At 44.7% G+C, this 20,227-nt stretch overlaps 1 protein-coding gene across 1 annotated transcript; it reads left to right on the top strand.

Annotated features, from left to right (window-relative positions):
• Positions 1 to 2,742: 2,742 nt before the first annotated feature.
• On the top strand, positions 2,743 to 4,423 carry LOC118557198 (tripartite motif-containing protein 16-like). Its single transcript, XM_036126747.1, has one exon. The coding sequence runs from the start codon at positions 2,750 to 2,752 to the stop codon at positions 4,406 to 4,408; it is 1,659 nt and encodes a 552-aa protein (XP_035982640.1). The 5' UTR covers positions 2,743 to 2,749; the 3' UTR covers positions 4,409 to 4,423.
• The last annotated feature ends 15,804 nt before the right edge of the window (positions 4,424 to 20,227 follow it).

The raw sequence follows: 20,227 nt of genomic DNA, 5'->3' as shown, positions 1-20,227 counted from the left end.
GCTTAGCAGCAGCAACGTGTGGTCGGAATCGGAGCCCTGATCTCTGCCCAATCTCTTACCTGGATGCAATCCGATTTAAGCAGTTTCTCCTCAGCATTCAAAGTGGGTCCTTCTGCCAGCTTTTCACCTCCGTCTGGGGTTCGCTTCCCTGTAAAGGTTGACAAACATAAAGTTCCTCAAGAGCTAGGTTAGCGATAGCATTCGATTGAATCTAAACAGCAATGATTATCACAGAGCTGAGTTCTATAGCCAGTTTAAACGGTTTACACTTAACTACAAGGTATTCCAGGTAAGGTGAGCAGAAGGTTCTGACGACTTTTGCCGAAGTGCACCAGGTGATGTTGGTGTAAATTGCCAGTCCTCCTCCTTTGCTTTTATTCCCAGCCGCCATTCGATCGGCCCTAAACAGCGTGTGTTGGTCCAGCGTGTTAATTTAGTATTCCTGGCCTAATCCTGCTTCGCTCTGAAGGCCCAATTTTATCCCGGTTTAAGATTTGACAATAAATGAGAAAAGCATTGATCAGAGGTAAACATTGTAATATGCATATTTAATTCATTAGGAATTCCGAATGGAGACAGAGTTTTACATTACCATTCTGAAGTATTCATTACAATCTGAGAACCTGTTTCATGGTGATGCAAAGATTCTGTCTGCTTTTTCACAATTCTGAACACATTTTAAAAGGCTGACTCCCCTCCCATGTCTTCAGGAGGGGGGGGTGGGGTGGGGGGTGATCTATTGAACAAAGGAACTCTTCTTCCCTGACCTACCCCCCTGCCATAAAACTCATGTGTTATTCTGCCCAGCAAAGAGAGAGACAGTCAACACCTCTGCATTCCTCAGCACCCCCAACTAAGATATTTATTTTCCTCAACAAGCGTCACCGCTTCATCGAGAGTTTTGCCTGTCAAACCATCTGATTTGACTCAGATAAAAAACATATAACCTCTGTTAGATTTTGCTGTTTAACCACTCCCCACCCCACCAAAAAAAACAAAAACCAGCTTCCTTACAGAAGCTGATACCCCGCGACCCGACCCCGGATGAGTGGAAGAAGAAGGATGGATGGATGGACCCCTCCCCTCCCCACCCCACCAAAAAACAACAAAAAATAAAATGGGATTTTCACATCTGCCTCAGCACCTTCTTTGACATGATGTACAAACTTGATAACCCTCCCTCTTCTTCCTGCTATCCAAAACACCTTGAAGCTGGGTGGAAACAACATTGTCTGAACATTAAAGCTGATTGGCTGCATTCTCTCTGCCATGACACATCATTCGTTGATCAGAGCTCAAAACCTGTTTCTATTTTCAAGAAGTGAAACTCACATAATCTCAATAACTCAGAGGAGAAATGGAGCAGAATCAGATGGACCGAGAAACCTTCTCCTGCTCGATCTGTCTGGATCTACTGAAGGATCCTGTGACTATTCCCTGTTTACACAGCTACTGTATGAAGTGTATAATTGCACAACACAGTGCTTGTGGTCCGTGTTGTTTCTCATGCCTCTCCACATGTCACGTGGATTGTTGCTGCTGAAGTGGTCCTTGAAGCACTGCTTGTACCTTTGCTTGGCCTTCTGGATTCCTTTTTTAAGTTTGCTTGTAGCCCTGCTGTAGGCCAGTCTGTCTCCAGGTCTGAATGCTGCATCCCGGGCCTTAGGCAGGGACCGCACCGAGCTGTCCACCCATCGTTTCTGGTTAGGAAACACTATGATTTTCTCTGTGGGTAGGATAGCATCAGTGCAGAAGTGGATATAGGAAAGCACAGATGATGTGTAGCTTTCTAAACCAGCGCCCTCTTTAAATACATCCCAGTCAGTGTTTCCAAAACAGTCCTGTAGAGCTGAGTAGGCCTCTTCTGTCCAAACCTGAACAGTTTTTATTGCTGGTCTGGTTCTGCAGATCAGTAGTTTGTAGGTAGGAATCAGCTATACAGAGATGTGATCTGATGAACCAAAGTGTGGGGCTGGGGCCGCTTTGTATGTACCTGGGATGTTATGGAAAACTTGATCTAATGTATTATTGTCTCTGGTCGGAAACCTAATGAATTTATGGAACTTAGGGAGAAAAGCCTATAAATTAACGTATTTAAAGTCCCCAGCAATGATCAAAGTGGCTTATGGATTACTGATCATTTGGCTAGTAACAAAGCAGTAAAGTTCTTCAAGAGCTAGGTTAGCAAAAGCATTCGGTTGAATGTAAACAGCAATGATTATCACAGAGCTGAGCTCTATAGCCAGTTTAAATAGTTTACACTTAAATTCAAGGTATTCCAGGTAAGGTGAGCAGAAGGTTCTGAGGACTTTTACCGAAGTGCACCAGGTGCTGTTTAACCCCTCCCCCCCACCAAAAAAACAAAAACCAGCCTCCTTACTGAAGCTGATACCCCTGCGACCCGACCCCGGATGAGCGGAAGATGGATGGAGGGATGGATGGTTGGATGGATGCATGGACCCCTCCCCTCCCTACCCCGCCAAAAAACAACAAAAAAGCAAAAAATAAAATGGGATTTTCACATCTGCCTCAGGATCTTCTTTAACACGCTGTACAGACTTGATAACCCTCCCTCTTCTTCCTGCTATCCAAAACACCTTGAAGCTGGGTGGAGCCAACGTCATCTGAACGTGAAAGCTGATTGGCTGCATTCTCTCTGCTATGACACATCATTCATTGATCGGAGCTCAAAACCTGTTTCTGTTTTCAAGAAGTGACACTCACATAATCTCTGTAACCGAGAGGAGAAATGGAGCAGAATCAGCTGGACCGAGAAACCATCTCCTGTTCGATCTGTCTGGATCTACTGAAGGATCCAGTGACTATTCCCTGTGGACACAGCTACTGTATGACGTGTATTAAAACACACTGGGATGGAGAGGATCAGAGAGGAATCCACAGCTGCCCTGAGTGCACGGAGACCTTCATACCGAGGCCTGCTCTGAAGAAAAACACCATGTTAGCAGCTTTAGAGGAGCAGCTGAAGAAGACTGGACTCCAAGCTACTCCTGCTGATCTCTGCTATGCTGGACCTGAAGATGTGGCCTGTGATGTCTGCACTGGAAGAAAACTGAAAGCCATCAAGTCCTGTTTAGTCTGTCTGGCCTCTCACTGTGAGAAACACCTTCAGCCTCATTATGATTCAGCTGCATTTAAGAAACACAAGCTGGTGGAGCCCTCCAAGAACTTCCAGGAGAACATCTGCTCTCGTCATGATGAGGTGATGAAGATGTTCTGTCGTACTGATCAGAAGTGCATCTGTTATCTCTGCCCTGAAGATGACCATAAAGGCCATGACACAGTCTCAGCTGCAGCAGAAAGGACTGAGAGGCAGAGAGAGCTGGAGGTGAGACGAGAAAACATCCAGCAGAGAACCCAGGACAGAGAGAAAGATGTGAAGCTCCTTCAACAGGAGCTGGAGGCCATCAAGCACTCTGCTGATAAAACAGTGGAGGACAGTGAGAAGATCTTCACTGAGCTGATCCGTCTCATCCAAAAAAGAAGATCTGAGGTGAAGCAGCAGATCAGATCCCAGCAGGAAAATGAAGGGAGTCGAGTCAAAGATCTTAAGGAGAAGCTGGAGCAGGAGATCACTGAGCTGAAGAGGAAAGACGCTGAGCTTAAGAAGCTCTCAGACACAGAGGATCACAACCAGTTTCTCCACAACTACCCCTCACTGTCAGCACTCAGTGAGTCTACACACTCATCCATCATCAAGATCCGTCCTCTGAGCTACTTTGAGGATGTGACAGCTGCTCTGTCAGAGCTCAGAGATAAACTACAGGACATCCTGAGAGACGCATGGACAAACGTCTCACTGAGACTCACTGAGGTAGATGTTTTACTGTCAGAACCAGAACCAGAACCAAAGAGCAGAGCTGGATTCTTGAAATATTCATGTGAAATCACACTGGATCCAGACACATCACACAGGAAGCTGTTATTATCAGAGGGGAATAGGAAGGTGACATTGATGAAACAGCGTCAGTCTTTTTCTAGTCACCCAGACAAATTCACTGGTTGGTTTCAGGTTCTGAGTAGAGAGATTCTGACTGGACGTTGTTACTGGGAGGTGGAGTGGAGAGGTGGAGTTTCTGTAGCAGTCGCATACAAGAATATGAGGAGAGAAGAAGGGTATGAATGTTTATTTGGATGTAAAGACAAATCTTGGGCATTAAATTGTTACCAAAACAGTTATGAATTTGGTCACAACAGCATCTGGTCCTCAATCCCAGGTCCAGTTTCCTCCAGAGTAGGAGTGTACCTGGATCACAGAGCAGGTATTCTGTCCTTCTACAGCATCTCTGAAACCATGACTCTCCTCCACAGAGTCCAGACCACGTTCACTCAGCCACTACATGCAGGATTTGGGGTTCTACGTTCTGCTGAGTTTTGTAAACCCAAATAGATAGAATCCATGGAAGGTTCAGAGAGTTTCATTCTGATTTTTAACTCTCCAGCAGATTATTTTCTTGATCATTGTTGTTTTATGTCTAAACTGCACAGATGTCAATAGTCAGAGATTGTCATAACTTGTTTTCCTTCATATGTGGTGTTCTGGTTCTGTTGAATTAGTTTATTTCTCAATATTGTTTTGTAAAACAGCTCATTGGCTGAATATATCATTTGAACAGATCTGTTTCTGTTTGTTAACCTGGTTTCATGAATAAAGAGAATTTTAAAAGTAGTTTGTGTTTGAAGTAATAGAAGGACAATTAATAATCTCTGTGTGAGCATCATATAGTCACTGTTCTTATCTGATCTTAATTAAAAACCTGCATCTTAAATTTCAAATGATCAAAGTAATGCGATTATCGGATAAAAATGAGCTTAGGAAATGAAAAACACAGTTCTTAAATAATGATTAAAATGTTTTCTGGAAAAGTGCAGTGCTAATGAGACAGTGTCCTCTGTGGAGTGATTCTCTCTGTAGGCAAACTGTAGGCTGTCCAGGCCAGCAGGGATGACAGCCTTGATGTTCTTTAGGAGGATCCTCTCGAAGCACTTCATGATGACGGGGGTCAGAGTGATGGGACGATAGTCATTGAGGCAGGTGAAGATTGATTTTTTGGGGACAGGCATGATAATGGAGGATTTCAGACAGGGGAACCATGGAGAGCTGCAGGGAGAGGTCCAAGATACACAGGTCCAAAATGTCCGCACATGATTTAGGCGTCCGGGCTGACAGCATGTCTAGAAACTGCGGCTTTGTTGGTGTTTACCTTTTTCAGGGAAGAGGTCGCTTGTTGGACTTGCAAGACGAGAGGCTGATGGTGCTCCTCTGGCTGTAGAAGACGTTCAGGCTCCCTGCTGCTTGGTGAGTCAAAGCGTGCAAAGAAGCTGTTTAAGGTATCAAGGTGAGTCGGGTGATTGCTCAGCTGATGGTCGCCATCTGATTTGACTCAGATAATAAACATATAACCTCTGTCAGATTTTGCTGTTTAACCCCTCCCCACCCCACCAAAAAAAACAAAAACCAGCCTTCTTACTGAAGCTGATACCCCCGCGACCCGACCCCGGATGAGCGGAAGAAGATGGATGGATGGATAGATGGTTGCATGGACCCCTGCCCTCCCCACGCCACCAAAAAATAACAAAAAACAAAAAATAAAATGGGATTATCACCTCTGCCTCAGCATCTTCTTTAACACGCTGTACAAACTTGATAACCCTCCATCTTCTTCCTGCTATCCAAAACACATTGAAGCTTGGTGGAGCCAACATAGTCTGAATGTGAAAGCTGATTGGCTGCATTCTCTCTGCTATGACACATCATTCGTTGATCAGAGCTCAAAACCTGTTTCTGTTTTCAAGAAGTGAAACTCACATAATCTCTGTAACCGAAAGGAGAAATGGAGCAGAATCAGATGGACCGAGAAACCTTCTCCTGCTCAATCTGTCTGGATCTACTGAAGGATCCTGTGACTATTCCCTGTAGACACAGCTACTGTATGAAGTGTATAATTGCACAACACTGTGCATGTGGTCCGTGTTGTTTCTCATGCCTCTCCACATGTCACGTGGATTGTTGCTGCTGAAGTGGTCCTCGAAGCACTGCTTGTACCTTTGCTTGGCCTTCTGGATTCCTTTTTTAAGTTTGCTTGTAGCCCTGCTGTAGGCCAGTCTGTCTCCAGGTCTGAACGCTGCATCCCAGGCCTTCAGCAGGGACTGCACCGAGCTGTCCACCCATCGTTTCTGGTTAGGAAACACTGTGATTGTCTCTGTGGATAGGATAGCATCAGTGCAGAATTGGATTTAGGAAAGCATAGATGATGTGTAGCTTTCTAAACCAGCGCCCTCTTTAAATACATCCCAGTCAGTGTTTCCAAAACAGTCCTGTAGAGCTGAGCAGGCCTCTTCTGTCCAAACCGGAACAGTTTTTATCGCTGGTCTGGTTCTGCAGATCAGTGGTTTGTAGGCAGGAATCAGCTCTACAGAGATCTGATGAACCAAAGTTTGGGGCTGGGGCAGCTTTGCATGACCCTGGGATGTTATGTAAAACTTGATCTAATGTATTATTGTCTCTGGTCGGAAACTTAATGAATTTATTGAACTTAGGGAGAAAAGCCTATAAATTAACGTATTTAAAGTCCCCAGCAATGATCAAAGTGGCTTATGGATTACTGATCATTTGGCTAGTAACAAAGCAGTAAAGTTCTTCAAGAGCTAGGTTAGCAAAAGCATTCGGTTGAATGTAAACAGCAATGATTATCAAAGAGCTGAGCTCTATAGCCAGTTTAAATGGTTTACATTTAACACCAAGGTATTCCAGGTAAGGTGAGCAGAAGGTTCTGACGACTTTTGCCGAAATGCACCAGGTGTTTTGGATGTAAATTGCCAGTCCTCCTCCTTTGCTTCTATTCGCAGCCGCCATTCGATCAGCCCTAAACAGCGTGTGTTGGTCCAGCGTCACCGCTTCATCGAGGGTTTTGCCTGTCAAACCGTCTGATTTGATTCAGATAATAAACATATAACCTCTTTCAGATTTTGATGCTTAATCCCTCCCGACCCCACAAAAAACCCCAAAAACCAGCCTCCTTACTGAAGCTGATACCCCCGCGACCCGACCCCGGATAAGTGGAAGAAGATGGATGGATGGATGGATCCCTCCCCTCCCCTCCCCTCCCCTACCCACCCCACCAAAAAACAACAAAAAAGCAAAAAATAAAATGGGATTTTCACCTCTGCCTCAGCATCTTCTTTAACACGCTGTACAGACTTGATAACCCTCCCTCTTCTTCCTGCTATCCAAAACACCTTGAAGCTGGGTGGAGCCACCATCATCTGAACGTGAAAGCTGATTGGCTGCATTCTCTCTGCTATGACACATCATTCATTGACCAGAGCTCAAGACCTGTTTCTGTTTTCAAGAAGTGAAACTCACATAATCTCTGTAACCGAGAGGAGAAATGGAGCAGAATCAGATGGACCGAGAAACTTTCTCATGCTCGATCTGTCTGGGTCTACTGAAGGATCCGGTGACTATTCTCTGTGGACACAGCTACTGTATGAAGTGTATTAAAACACACTGGGATGGAGAGGATCAGAGAGGAATCCACAGCTGCCGTGAGTGCAGGGAGACCTTCATACTGAGGCCTGCTCTGAAGAAAAACACCATGTTAGCAGCTTTGGTGGAGCAGCGGAAGAAGACTGGACTCCAAGCTACTCCTGCTGATCACTGCTATGCTGGACCTGAAGATGTGGCCTGTGATGTCTGCACTGGAAGAAAACTGAAAACCATCAAGTCCTGTTCAGTTTGTCTGGCCTCTAACGAGATCAATGGGTGGGGCCCGTTCATCTTACGGCCCATCTCGTTTCACCCGGTCGAAGATTTGGCACACAGAGTAGAGACAATGAATTCAGAGGCAAAAAACAGTTAAACATATATTTATTACAATTTGGAATTCCAAAGCGGGAGACACAAGTATTATCACAGCCGCGAATACCTTAGCGTTCTCTGCCCATGTCCTAAGTGTCTCAAAGCTTACACATTTGTCTCTTCCTTTTGAACCCACGGACGGCTCCAAACGGGGGCCGGACCAACCTTTTTTCTAAGTTTCCTTGAGCCATTAGGTCTGCTGAGAACATTTGTTTCCTAACCTTTGACCGTTAAATTTAATCTATTCTCTTAGCCCGGTTCCTGGGGTTAACTGGAACAATAGTAAAACCTTGTGACAAGCACTTTTTAAAAGAGTTATCTGCTCACAAGACTGTCATACCTCCTTGCTGCATCCTGTGCCTGATACATGCCCACTGAAGTGTGAGTCCAACCTTTGCTATACATCCTCATCTGTTTAGGTCACTGGGTTAAAGTTAACATCTATATTACTTTAAACTACACTTACTAAATATAAGTGATTATATTTCCATAACAATTCCCCCTTTGGACTCTCAAAAAGAGAGTCCACAAAAATGCAGGTACTGAATATAGAAGCATAAAACTAAAAATGTGAGACATAGAAAAAACACCCCTGTGAATTTGGTAAACATACTGGGGCAAAACATCAGAAACAAAGCATGCAGAAGTTAACCTTAGCAAGTCAAACAAATCAAAATCAACAGTGAAATAAATCAGAAAAAATTAAAGGAGTAACTCATAATCAGCATAAAAATGTAAAAGTACTACCAAAACAATACTGCAGTAACTAATAGGGCAGTATCACAAAATCAAACACATGCAAAACAGTATATAGTCATAAAACAACACAAAATCAAACGGCATAATACCTGAACAATCTCATTATATTACCCCATGATACTGAACCAACTCCAATCTTACATCCTTCAGAGGAGGCTCTATCCCCACCTGTAACATCTGATTATTGGGAGAAGACAAGGAAACTGTGCCCTTTTCAAGAGTAGTGACAATAAAGCAAACAGCGAGAGTTCTCAAACAGGGGACACAGCAGCAGCCGCACATAACCAAAATTGCCAAAAACACTGACAGAGAAAGCATCATAGAAATAATCAAGTTCTTCCATTTACCCAGAGCCTGCGTCAGCCATTTATCCAAAGGATTGTCTATTCCTGATTGTTCATGCATCGTGTTACTCAGAGTCCTCAAACCTTCTAAAGCTTTAGTCACCAACCCATCCGGTGCTGTATTATTAGGAATGAACGTACAACACATATCTCCAAACATAGCACAAACATCCCCTTTTTCTGCCAAAAGCATATCCAGTGCCATCCTATTCTGAACAGCCATAAGAGAGGTAGGAGCTAATTGTTCCGCCAAACCCTCAACAGCATCTCTAGTCAGATTAGACAAACGTAACACATTGTAATGTATGTAATTAATTCTATCAACATTCTTATTAGGAGTAATCCAAAGGAATATGGATTCAAAACCTGCTGCAACCTGATCTGCCAACTTATATCTGTCGGGAACCTCCCTGGGCACGCCGATCGAATCTATGTATGTAGGAGAATTACGTGCCAAATCAAAATCAGAACTACGCTTAATTCTATGTAACAAGTGTTCCTGGTTTAAACCTGGTCCCATTAACAACAGTGGTGCCACCAACCTTACCATGGCACACACACCCACAGAGCCAAAAGGGATTCGGACAAACAACTGTCGCCCACCACAATAATAATACAATTCAGCTCTGGCCCATGAACCTATGCCTTGAAAATGAAAATAAAATTTACACCACTCCGGTGGAATCACATCTAACGTTGATAAATCCTCTGTCCCTTCCCCTGTGAAATTAAAGCACACATACTGTTTAATGTGATTACCAGGAGTAAAGGGCCCCGGTATAGTGTCATTGCTTATAGGAGGGAAAAGATCATGATAGAACTCACACCCCACCGAGCGGCCTTTTGTCAATTCTAAAATGCAATCATATCCTGTAGGATCCTCAAAAGGAAACAAAGGTGCTGGTTCTGTTGTTAAAATTGGCCTAGCCGCAGCACATGCTACACAGCTCTCAGCCGTGTATTGTCTGGCAGTCTGAGCCATCCAAGAAACCCACAAATTGCGTCTCATATCCCCTGTAGAACTCTTAAGAATGTTACCAGGGGTCAATTTATTATAATCTACATGAAGTCCTCCTGAAGAGGACAAGGCTTTCCCCACTTGTGGTGAAAGAATCTGTACACCAGAAGTAGTTGCATTATGTAGAGAAAGTTTAATCAAACCAACGGGACTGTTATCCCATGCACCTGCTCCAAGGACAAGATAAAACCCTGACGGACTAATACTACAAGGTTTGGGCTTAGTAACTCCACTACTATATTCAGAATAAACCCCAGTGTATGCCCCAAAATAAGGATTAATATTCAACCCAGAAATGGTCAAGATAATGGGATTAACACCTTGTACTACCTGACGATGGCCTTTGGTAAGGGTCAATGCTTGTTGTAGTATTTTATCAAATCCACCATGGCGCACCGAAACAGCCTCATTTCCGGTGTGCCACCTCATATAAATCCAGCTGTAGCACCAAGGTATGGGGGAGTCAGGAATCCCCTTTGGCAACACACAAGCATAAACATCAGATTCCTGCCAGATTGATGGGTCGTCCCCACAATTTACCACTGAACATAAATCAAATTCAAATACAACCCTTGTTCCTAAAGTGTAATGCAGTTAAATACCACGATGTTGAGTCAGACAATCATCTTTATCCTGGATGGCCCGCTCCTGACGCCTGATAGAATCAGCAGCACCTGCGTCCTGAATAACAATGCTCAAAACAACCATGCCCAACGTAAGAATCAGAATCCATAAACCCAATGTCAGCTTCCGCTGAATTAACCCAGTACCCAATTTCCGCTCCATGTTCAATGTTTTACAATAACCGTAATATTCTAAAATGTAATAAATCGAAACTGTAGAGCAAGGGTACGCTTGCCCCCACACCTAAAAAAGAATGTTATGACAAAAGATGAAACAAAAACAACCCTCTTTTAAGATCAAACAAATCCTAAAACTATTACCAACTTACCATGAAGGTCCTTCACCTGGCAAATGTAACCTAATGACTGTGTACCAGCCCAAACAAGTCAAAATATCATAGAAATAAAAGATCAAAAATATTGTAAAAAGTAAATCAATATCCAACATTTGTTATAGTTAAAGCTAGAATGATAAAAGCATATAAAATCACATAAATGATTACAAGGTTTTTTTTTTTCACAATGACATCAACTTCTTTCTTCCAGACGCCACTCAATACTACCGTGATGAATCTTCAGGCTGGATCTTCAACACACAGGTAGACTGCCTGTAGTGTCAAGAACCAGAGGGTATTATTATGACCCTGAGTCTGGTTCTATTCACAGCTGACTGAGCCCAATCAGCTGAGCCGCTCCTTTAAACCTCCTGAACCTCCGTCAACGACCTCTGAGGTTCTGCTGCTGGTGCACACTGGCTCCAATGAAACCACGTATTACCTTTTCCTCCCAACCTCACCGCATGTGAGGTTCTCTCGATCACCTCGAAGGGTCCCATGAACCTCGGCTCTGACCACTTTCTTTTGATGACCTTGAGCCAAACCCAGTCGACGTCCGAAGGTGGTGTTCCTCTTTCTCCTTCCTTGGGATGTCCACGTATCTTGGTGTACGCCTCCAGCACAGCCTGCAACTGTGAAAAGTACTCCTTACTTGTCAGACTCTGCAGGTCGCCTGCAGTTCCCGGTGGTCGACGTTGGGGCCCAGGAAAGCTTATTCCCGTCTCCAGCTTGTAAGGAGTAAATCCTGTGGTTGAATTAACCGAAGACCTGATTGACATCAGAGCGAGAGGCAAGGCATCAACCCATGATAGTTTCGTCTGCGCACAGATTTTAGCCAACTTATTTTTCAAGTTCAGGTTCATCCTCTCCACTTTGCCATGCGATAGCGGGTGATACACTGTTCCAAACTTGTGTGTGAGCCCTAAACTGCACTCCACTCGTTGCAGGTCCTGGTTCTTGAAGTGGGTTCCATTGTCAGTCCTTATTTTTTCAGGGAACCCGTGCCTGGGAAAGTAATGGTTAATGAGGCATTTTATCACCGTTTTGCTGTCCTCTCGTCTAGCAGGCCAAGCCTCTGCCCACCCTGTAAAAACATCCACACACACCAACAAATACTTAAAGCCTCCAGCTTGGGTCACCATGTCTGTATAATCAAGAATTACTTCCTTGCCAGGAACTGTGATCAAAGGAAATCTTCCCTGCAAAGGTTTCAAAGTCTTCTTTGAGTTAAAATGACCACACAGTGTACAACTTTTTACAAAATGTTTGACCATATCTGACATAAATGGATGCCACCAATGGTTGAAGTTGTCCATCATCTGTCTGACGCCGACATGCCCAACACCATGTGCCTCAGAAAAAAGCTTCTGTTTCAAACCTGGAGGAAAAACCAATCTCCCATCTGGCCCTCTCCAGCAACCTTCCTGCTCTGAGGCTCCTCTGAGCCTCCACATATTCTTCTCCTCCGGAGCTGCTCTGCTCTGCAACTGTTTAATGTTACTCATGCTCAACTCTTCTCTCAGCTCCTCTTCCACCGTCACCATCATCATCTGAGGCACATATCCAGCAGCTGCTTTGGCAGCATGGTCTGCAGCCTGATTCCCTAATGCAATGTCAGAGTTACTGGTATCGTGTCCTTTGCACTTTATCACAGCAATCCTGGCCGGCAATCGCAGGACTTCGGCCAATTCTCTCATCTCCATCTCGTGTTTTATCGGTTTTCCCCCGCTGTCAAAAATCCTGCTCTCAACCACTGACATAACTCCACATGAACTGCACCTGTGGCATAAGCTGAATCTGTATATACATTTACCTCTTGTTGTTCTGCCAACTTTAATGCCTCAATCACTGCTATTAGCTCTGCTCTCTGCGCTGACTGAGGTCCTTGTAACCTTTCTGCCTTCCTTGTTACAAATCCTGAGTCTGTTTGCTCCACGACAGAATAGGCAGCTTTCAGTCCTTCACTTTCATGTCTGAAATAGCAGTCATCTGTGAACAACTGTCTCACCTGTGGGCCTTCAATAGGACTGGCTTCTAGATCTGGTCTTACCTTCTCCATCCTGGAGACCAATTCTTCACATTGATGGGGTTCGCCATCCGTCATGCCATCTGCCATGTTTACACCTTCATGTGTATATATGATGTTGGGTGCTTCCAAGATTTTGGACAGCCTGTGTTATCTGAGTGCAGTCATAGTGAAGCTTTGTGAATTCACATAAGCCACAACACTGTGAGTTGTCAAAATGGTTATACTGTGTCCCATGACTAAATGTGCAGTCTTTTGAATCATTCTGGCTATTGCTGCTGCATATTGTGTGCATTGGGGGTGAAGTTTTTCCATGTTGTCCAACATTACTGATATATACATCAATACTTTCCTTTCGACCCTTTGTTTCTGGAACAAAATGCCATTAAGCGCAAATTTTGTTGCAGAAACATCAAGAAAAAATGGGATAGAGTAGTCTGGAAGAGTCAATTCAGCAGCAGATGCAAGTCGTTGTTTAAGCAGAACAAATGCTTCTTCCGCTTCCTGAGTCCAAATTAAAACATTATTTAGTTTTCTCATACCTTGCGCCTTCACGAGGTCCCTCAAAGTCAGAGTCAGGTCTGCATAGCTGGGAATATAGTTACGGCTGTAACCAGTCAATCCCAGAAAAGATAGCATGTCTTTCACACGCAGCGGTTTAGGATGTGTCAAAATGCTCTGCTTATGACTGGAGGACATGCTGGTTGTTCCTGCGGAGATGACACGGCCCAGGAAAGAAACCTGTTTTCTGGCAATTTGCAATTTATCCTTACTGACCTTGAACCCATGTTCATGGAGGTGTCTCAGAACCAGCTCTGTAGCCTGAAGGCAGATCCCAGCAGTTGGTGAAGCCAACAACAGATCGTCCACGTACTGAATAAGGGTGGTGTTTCTTGGCAGAGGACATGTCTGCAGAACATCTTTCAAAACCTGATTAAAGATACCTGGTGATAGGGCAAAACCCTGTGGCAGTCTGGTGTAACGCAGCTGGCGACCTTTATAAGTGAATGAAAAAACGTCTCTGCATTTTTCAGCTAAAGGAAGACAGAAAAATGCGTTTGCCAAGTCGATAAATGTGTACCACTGCTGAGAGGGCTCCAAACTGGAAATGGCCACATATGGGTTAGGTACAGGGATTGTAGGTGTCTTCAAAACAGAATTTACGGCTCTAAGATCATGTGCCATGCGATATTTACCAGTTTGTTTCTTTTCCACTGGCAGAATGGGTGTGTTCCAGGCTGATACAGAGGGTTCTAAAACTCCAGCTGTCAAAAGGCCTGCAATGGTGTCAGCAATGCCTTCCTCCGCTTGAGGTTTATGTGGATACTGATTCACCCAAATAGGAGAGTCAGTCGCAACCTGAAATGAAACTGGAGCACATGAAACTAATCCCTCGTCTGTGGGACTGGTTGCCCAGAGTTGTGATGGAAGAGCATCCAACATCTCTGCTGCTTTATGATGGTCGGTACATGCCCTGCCATGGTGTCGAGTCAAAAGCTAATTTTTCAAAAGAACTTTGTCAGTAGCATCACAGACAATCTGATATGTGTTAGTGGAATTTGAAAACAGCAAACCTGGGACGCTGGTTGGTGCCCAATCAGTAGTCTGGAGGGAACGCTTAATCATACCTCCTAACTCTCTGGCCTGGCGCTCAGAATGGAGAGAAAGAGAAATATGAGGAAATGCTTAATCTAAAATCATATACCATTGCTGTTGTTCAGGAGTTAACATCACCGCGGCTGCCACCCCCTCAGGGGCCACATATATGTTCTTAGATGTGACTGTCCATGCGTTACCTTCAAGTTCTGCAGCAAATGATTCCTCATACCAATCTGCGTGATTTCTGTCGTAGAACAGAGTGACGTGTGGTGGATCAGGTGGAGTCAGGTAGGAACTTAGGCTTTGAATCCAAGGCTTCCAAAGCTGGAACACAGAGAGAACACCAGCTTCAGCAGGTTCTGTTAAGAGTCCCCAGTAGATGTCAGCAAACTCTACCTCCACGGGCCGAACCAGATATTGTCCATCCTGGAAAGTGTGACCACATGCTAGGGAAGAACCGTCTGGAAAGGTAACAGTCAAACCTTGAGGTCCACAAAGCACTGCGGCTCCCAGTTTAACCAACACATCTCTTCCCATCAAATTGACAGGTGTAGATGGAGACCATACAAATGAATGATGCAGTTTCTGGTTTCCAACTTTCACCGGAAGTGGTAAAGCCAATGGCAGACGCTGTTCCTTCCCTGAGAAACCCATTAGTGACACAGTCTTAGTTGACAGCAAAGAGGCAGATGGCTGATCGAATATAGTGGAGTATGTGGCTCCAGTGTCGACTAAAAAGTTCATGTGATCTTCTCCAACCTTCGCTGGCAGCATGGGGTCTGCGGTGCTCATGCTGTTGGAGTTATTCTCAGGGATGTGACAAAATTGTCCATAAAAGTTTTCCCCATACTGGGGGTACTGACCTTGCGGAGGCGGGGCCATATTAGGGTTCGGCGGCACATTGTTTCCTCCCAGTGGGGCAACACAATCCCGTGCCCAGTGCCTAACTTGTCCACAATTGAAGCAAATGTCGACGGGTGCTCTCCCGGGTCCGCCATATCCACCTCGTCCTCTCAGACCACGGTTCCAACCTAACCGTCCACGCTGTCCACCAAGTCGCCATCTGAGTCCACGTGCAGAACCCGCAGATCTGTAATTACATGGAGGATAGAAAACAGGAGGGGGGATCCCTCCCCCTTGCATTGGATTAAACTGAAGTGTCACCATTGGGGATGGAGCCCCAGGGAATGCAACTGCTGAGACCATAACATGTTCAGTTTTTTCTGTTTTTCGTTTACTCAACTGACGTTTAGCGTCTAATAATTGCAATTTGATTAATTGATCATGAATGTCCTCTTTCTCTTGTTTTTTCTTTTTCTCTTCATCCTGAGCAACAAGCAAATGATGTACAAGATGTTTTTCCCAGCGGGCATACTCACAACCAGGCATCTCAGGATTCTGTTTCATCAGTTGTGACACCAAAGGAGGCACACCTTTCAGGTCTCCTCCCCTGAATAATTCACCCAAGTTAGAACTATCCCATTTTGGATTTACACCTGTGTGTTTGATCCAACTCTCCTCAGCTTGAGTGATGTAGTCCTTTGGATGCTGTAAGGGATCCCAGTCAAACTTGGGAACCGCTGCAGGAGTTGATAATGGGAAATGTTCTCTTATTGCATTCCCCAAACGAGTGATAACTGAAGACAATAAAGTTTCATCCCTAATGTTGGATGTTTGAGCCTCATATTCAATGTCATCTGCAGTTGAAGCAGGAACACAACGGCCTAGAACAGCTCTAAAATCACCCAAAGCCAGTTTAGTTCCTTTAGTTAGATTATCAAGTTCGGCGAGCCACAATCTGCCAAATGAATAAGGGACATAGTTTTCTGTGCCCATATTATTTTGTAATATAGGCATCTGCACTCTAGTGGGACCTTGTGAACGAGTTGTCATTGGATGCATGCTGCGAAGGCTGTTATTTAAAGCCCTACTCGCACCACGAGTCCGTGATGCCCTCTGTCTTCTTGCAAATTCTGTTTCCTCGGTAGAATGATATAACCCATTATTATCTACCATGCCTTCTTCAGCACGCATTTCTCCCTCTAAGGAGAAATCCAACAGTGGCACATTTAACAAGTCAGTGGAATCGTCCTCCTTCCAAACCCCTTTAAGCGACATTTTAACATTAATCTCAGGTTCTGATGAACGTGGGTTATTAAACCTGACATTAGTCAAAGCTGCTGGCAATCTAGTTCCTGTTTTATTAAGATCAACATGATTTAAACCTGTTGGTTGTTGTGTGTCTTCTGAAAATGCAGAAGAACAGCCCCTAGAGGGCGGTCTTACTCCAGGTTCCTTGGCGTGCAACGCTTGTTCCTCAGGGCCTGCTTTCGTCATCTGAAAAATGGGATGGGCCATAGGCGGGGAGGAAGGCCTGTTAACAGACTGAGACGAATTCTCGCGAGCAGCTCAAGCGAGAAAAGGCTCACATGACTTCAAAGGGGTGAGGGATATGGGTGGTGTATTAAATGACGTATGCGGGTGTTGAGTGCCGTCTAAACATGTGTCGCCCCTGGGGGTGTATTCCGGGAGCGTTTCCACCATTAATTTACCACCCCTTACATCCAGAACTGGATACAATCCAGAAGTGGTAGCCACATGCTGAACTTCATAAGACAATGTTATATTTATTAAAAATAACCTACCGCGATATGTACACTTTAGATGTACGGCAGCTACCGCGATATGTACACTTTAGATGTACGGCAGCTACCGCGTTATGTACACTTTAGATGTACTAGCTACCGCGTTATGTACACTTTAGATGTACGCCAACTACCGCGTTATGTACATTTAGGATCTAAAAAAACCCGCCACTTTTTAAAAGATAATGTTCAAATTATTATTAAATCTGTTTGCAAATATAGCTTCCAGACCCCTAATGTGAAATAAAAAAAAAAAATTAACCTCCCACTTCCAGGCTGGGGGTGTCTCAGTCAGAGACCTCTCCCCAGGAAGAGTGCCTCTCGCTGGGCTAGAGTGCTTGACTGGACCCCCCTTCTGGAAGTCTGCCTTACCATAGGCACAATTTGAGCTACTCCTGTTGAATACGTATCCACCCCATGCTGGAGACAGAACTAAAAAAAAATACGCCACTTATTTTAATATAATGTTAAAATTATTATTTAACCCGTTTGCAAATATAGCTTCCAGACCACTAATGTGAAATAAAAAAAAAATAGATAAATTAATCTCCCACTTCCAGGCAGGGGGGGGTCTCCGTCACAGACCTCTCCCCAGGAAGAGTGCCTCTCGCTGGGTAAGAGTGCTGGAATGATGACCCCCCCTGCTGGAGCTCTGACATACATCAGGCAACATCTCTAAATGTTTGGTAGGACAGGTTACAGTTTGTAACCCCATTAGAACACATGCTCTGAAGAACTGGGCACTCTGGGAAAGTCCAGTGGGATCCTGACAGATCATTGCCCCGGGGACAAGTTTTGGCAGGATCTCATCCACAAAACCTGCGCTGTTTTGAGAAAACTGTAGGAAATAAATGAATGATAATCTAAGTTAAGCTCTTACCACTACTCACAGACATTTTGACACATATTTAAAAATTCCACCTCCAGGCTTGGGGGGTCTCAGTCACAGACCTCTCCCCAGGAAGAGTGCCTCTTGCTGGGCTAGAGTGCTGGAACGATGACCCCCCCCCTGCTGGAGCTCTGACATACATCAGGCAACATCTCTTTTACACTTTTAACAGTACGGAAGCTACCACGTTATGTACACTTTATATGTACGCCAGCTACCGCGATATGTACACTTTATAATTACGGCAGCTACTGCATTATGTACACTTTATATGTACGGCAGCTACGCCGTTATGTACACTTTATATGTACCACACCTACCGTGATATGTACAGTTTATAATTACGGCAGCTACTGCGTTATGTACACTTTATATGTACGGCAGCTACCGCGTTATGTACACTTTATAATTACGGCAGCTACCGCGTTATGTACACTTTATAATTAAGGCAGCTACTGCGTTATGTACACTTTATATGTACGGCAGCTACCGCGTTGTGTACACTCAATATGTACGGCAGCTACCGCGTTATGTACATCTAGGACCTAAAAAAAAATTCCACTTTTTAAAAGATAATGTTCAAATTATTATTAAATCTGTTTCCAAATTTCCCTTCCAGAGTCCTATTAAGAAATTAGAAAAATATTTCAAAGTACAAGATGTTTATTTGCTTTAATGTTGTAAATGAGAATATGATGGCTGAGGGGAGATTCGAACCCTGCTCCTCTGGATGGCAATGTTGTTATCCACTCTGCTACACCACTTAGCCCCTATATATAGGGGGCAGAGAGCCGTTTTGTACTTCCATGTTGCCTGTACAGCCTCCCTCCTTCCGTACACCTTGGCCCTCTGTGTTGTCCTGCTCTAACTCTACTCCTCAGGTGTGTCTAGTTGGCTGAGGGGGCGTGGCCCACACCTGCAGCTCGTTGCAGGCGGCTTCCTCTGGCTTCTTAAGCAGAGCGCTGACAGATGGAAGACGCCAGAGCCTTAAGCAGTGGTGGTACGACGTGGCCTCTGACCCAACTCCTGAAAACCTGCTGGTGAGTTTTTTCATCTTTGAACTTTGACTGATTTTGGATCTCCCTGTTTTTGTCACAGTTTTTCGTGCTTCTGGATCCTGCTGGTTCTTCCCTCACTCTGGTCAATCCATCTGTCACCCACTTCCGAGGAGGCTCGCTCTGGATCCCTCACCAGTAACATCAGCCACTAGCTGCCGAACACCAACAGGGGTAGGATCACAGAGTTCCCTCGGCGCTACTTCTCCACGGTTAGGTCCGCCCAGCTTTATGGTAAGCAGTGCAGCTTCTAGTAGTTCTCCTGGTTCCCCTTTCAGAGTCACTTACTCTTCTTCTCTTTGCAGTCTCTCCAGCCGTGACGTTCTGACCCTGCCGAGTTGTCCGTAGTCCCGTCCGTTATATCTGCCTGTTTCCTAAATAAACATCTTAAAACTGTTTCTTTGCTTCCCGATTGTATCTGCATGTGGGCTCGTCATCTGAAAACCATGACAGTACCAAGTTTGGTACACTTCTTTTTAGGAGGCCCTGATTAAGGCCTCATTAAGGTCAACCAGCTGCTGGCAGACAAAATATAGAGCTAGATGGGCTCCAGTGGGCTTGTTTCGATCGTCTCTATTAACTCTTTCGTTTGGTACCAAGTTTGTGAGGCTACGATGCTGCTTTGCTAAACAGTGGCACAGAACACTGCTTTCTAGGCGGCTCCATTGAGGCCTCCTAAGCAAGGTGAAAAACCCAGCTGCTGGGAGACAAAGGAAAAAGCTACATGGGCTCAAGTGGGCTTGTTTCGATTGTCTCTATTTACTCTTTCGTTTGGTACCAAGTTTGTGAGGCTACGATGCTGCTTTGCTAAACAGTGGCACAGAACACTGCTTTCTAGGCGGCTCCATTGAGGCCTCCTAAGCAAGGTGAAAAACCCAGCTGCTGGGAGACAAAGGAAAAAGCTACATGGGCTCAAGTGGGCTTGTTTCGATCGTCTCCATTGACTCTTTTGTTTGGTACCAAGTTTGTGACCCTTTGTTGCTCCTATGCTGAACAGTGGCACAAAACACACTGCTTCTCTGTGTTTTGTGCATCTCTTTTTCATACTTCAAACG

This window comes from Fundulus heteroclitus, chromosome 22 (assembly GCF_011125445.2).
Source record: "Fundulus heteroclitus isolate FHET01 chromosome 22, MU-UCD_Fhet_4.1, whole genome shotgun sequence".
NCBI classification, from domain to species: Eukaryota; Metazoa; Chordata; class Actinopteri; order Cyprinodontiformes; family Fundulidae; genus Fundulus; species Fundulus heteroclitus.
This window is presented reverse-complemented; position numbering and strand designations above follow the sequence as displayed.

What these genes read in the sequence shown, in the direction of transcription:
- LOC118557198 (XM_036126747.1), top strand. Translation starts at nt 2,750, where the DNA reads ATGGAGCAGAATCAGCTGGACCGAGAAACCATCTCCTGTTCGATCTGT.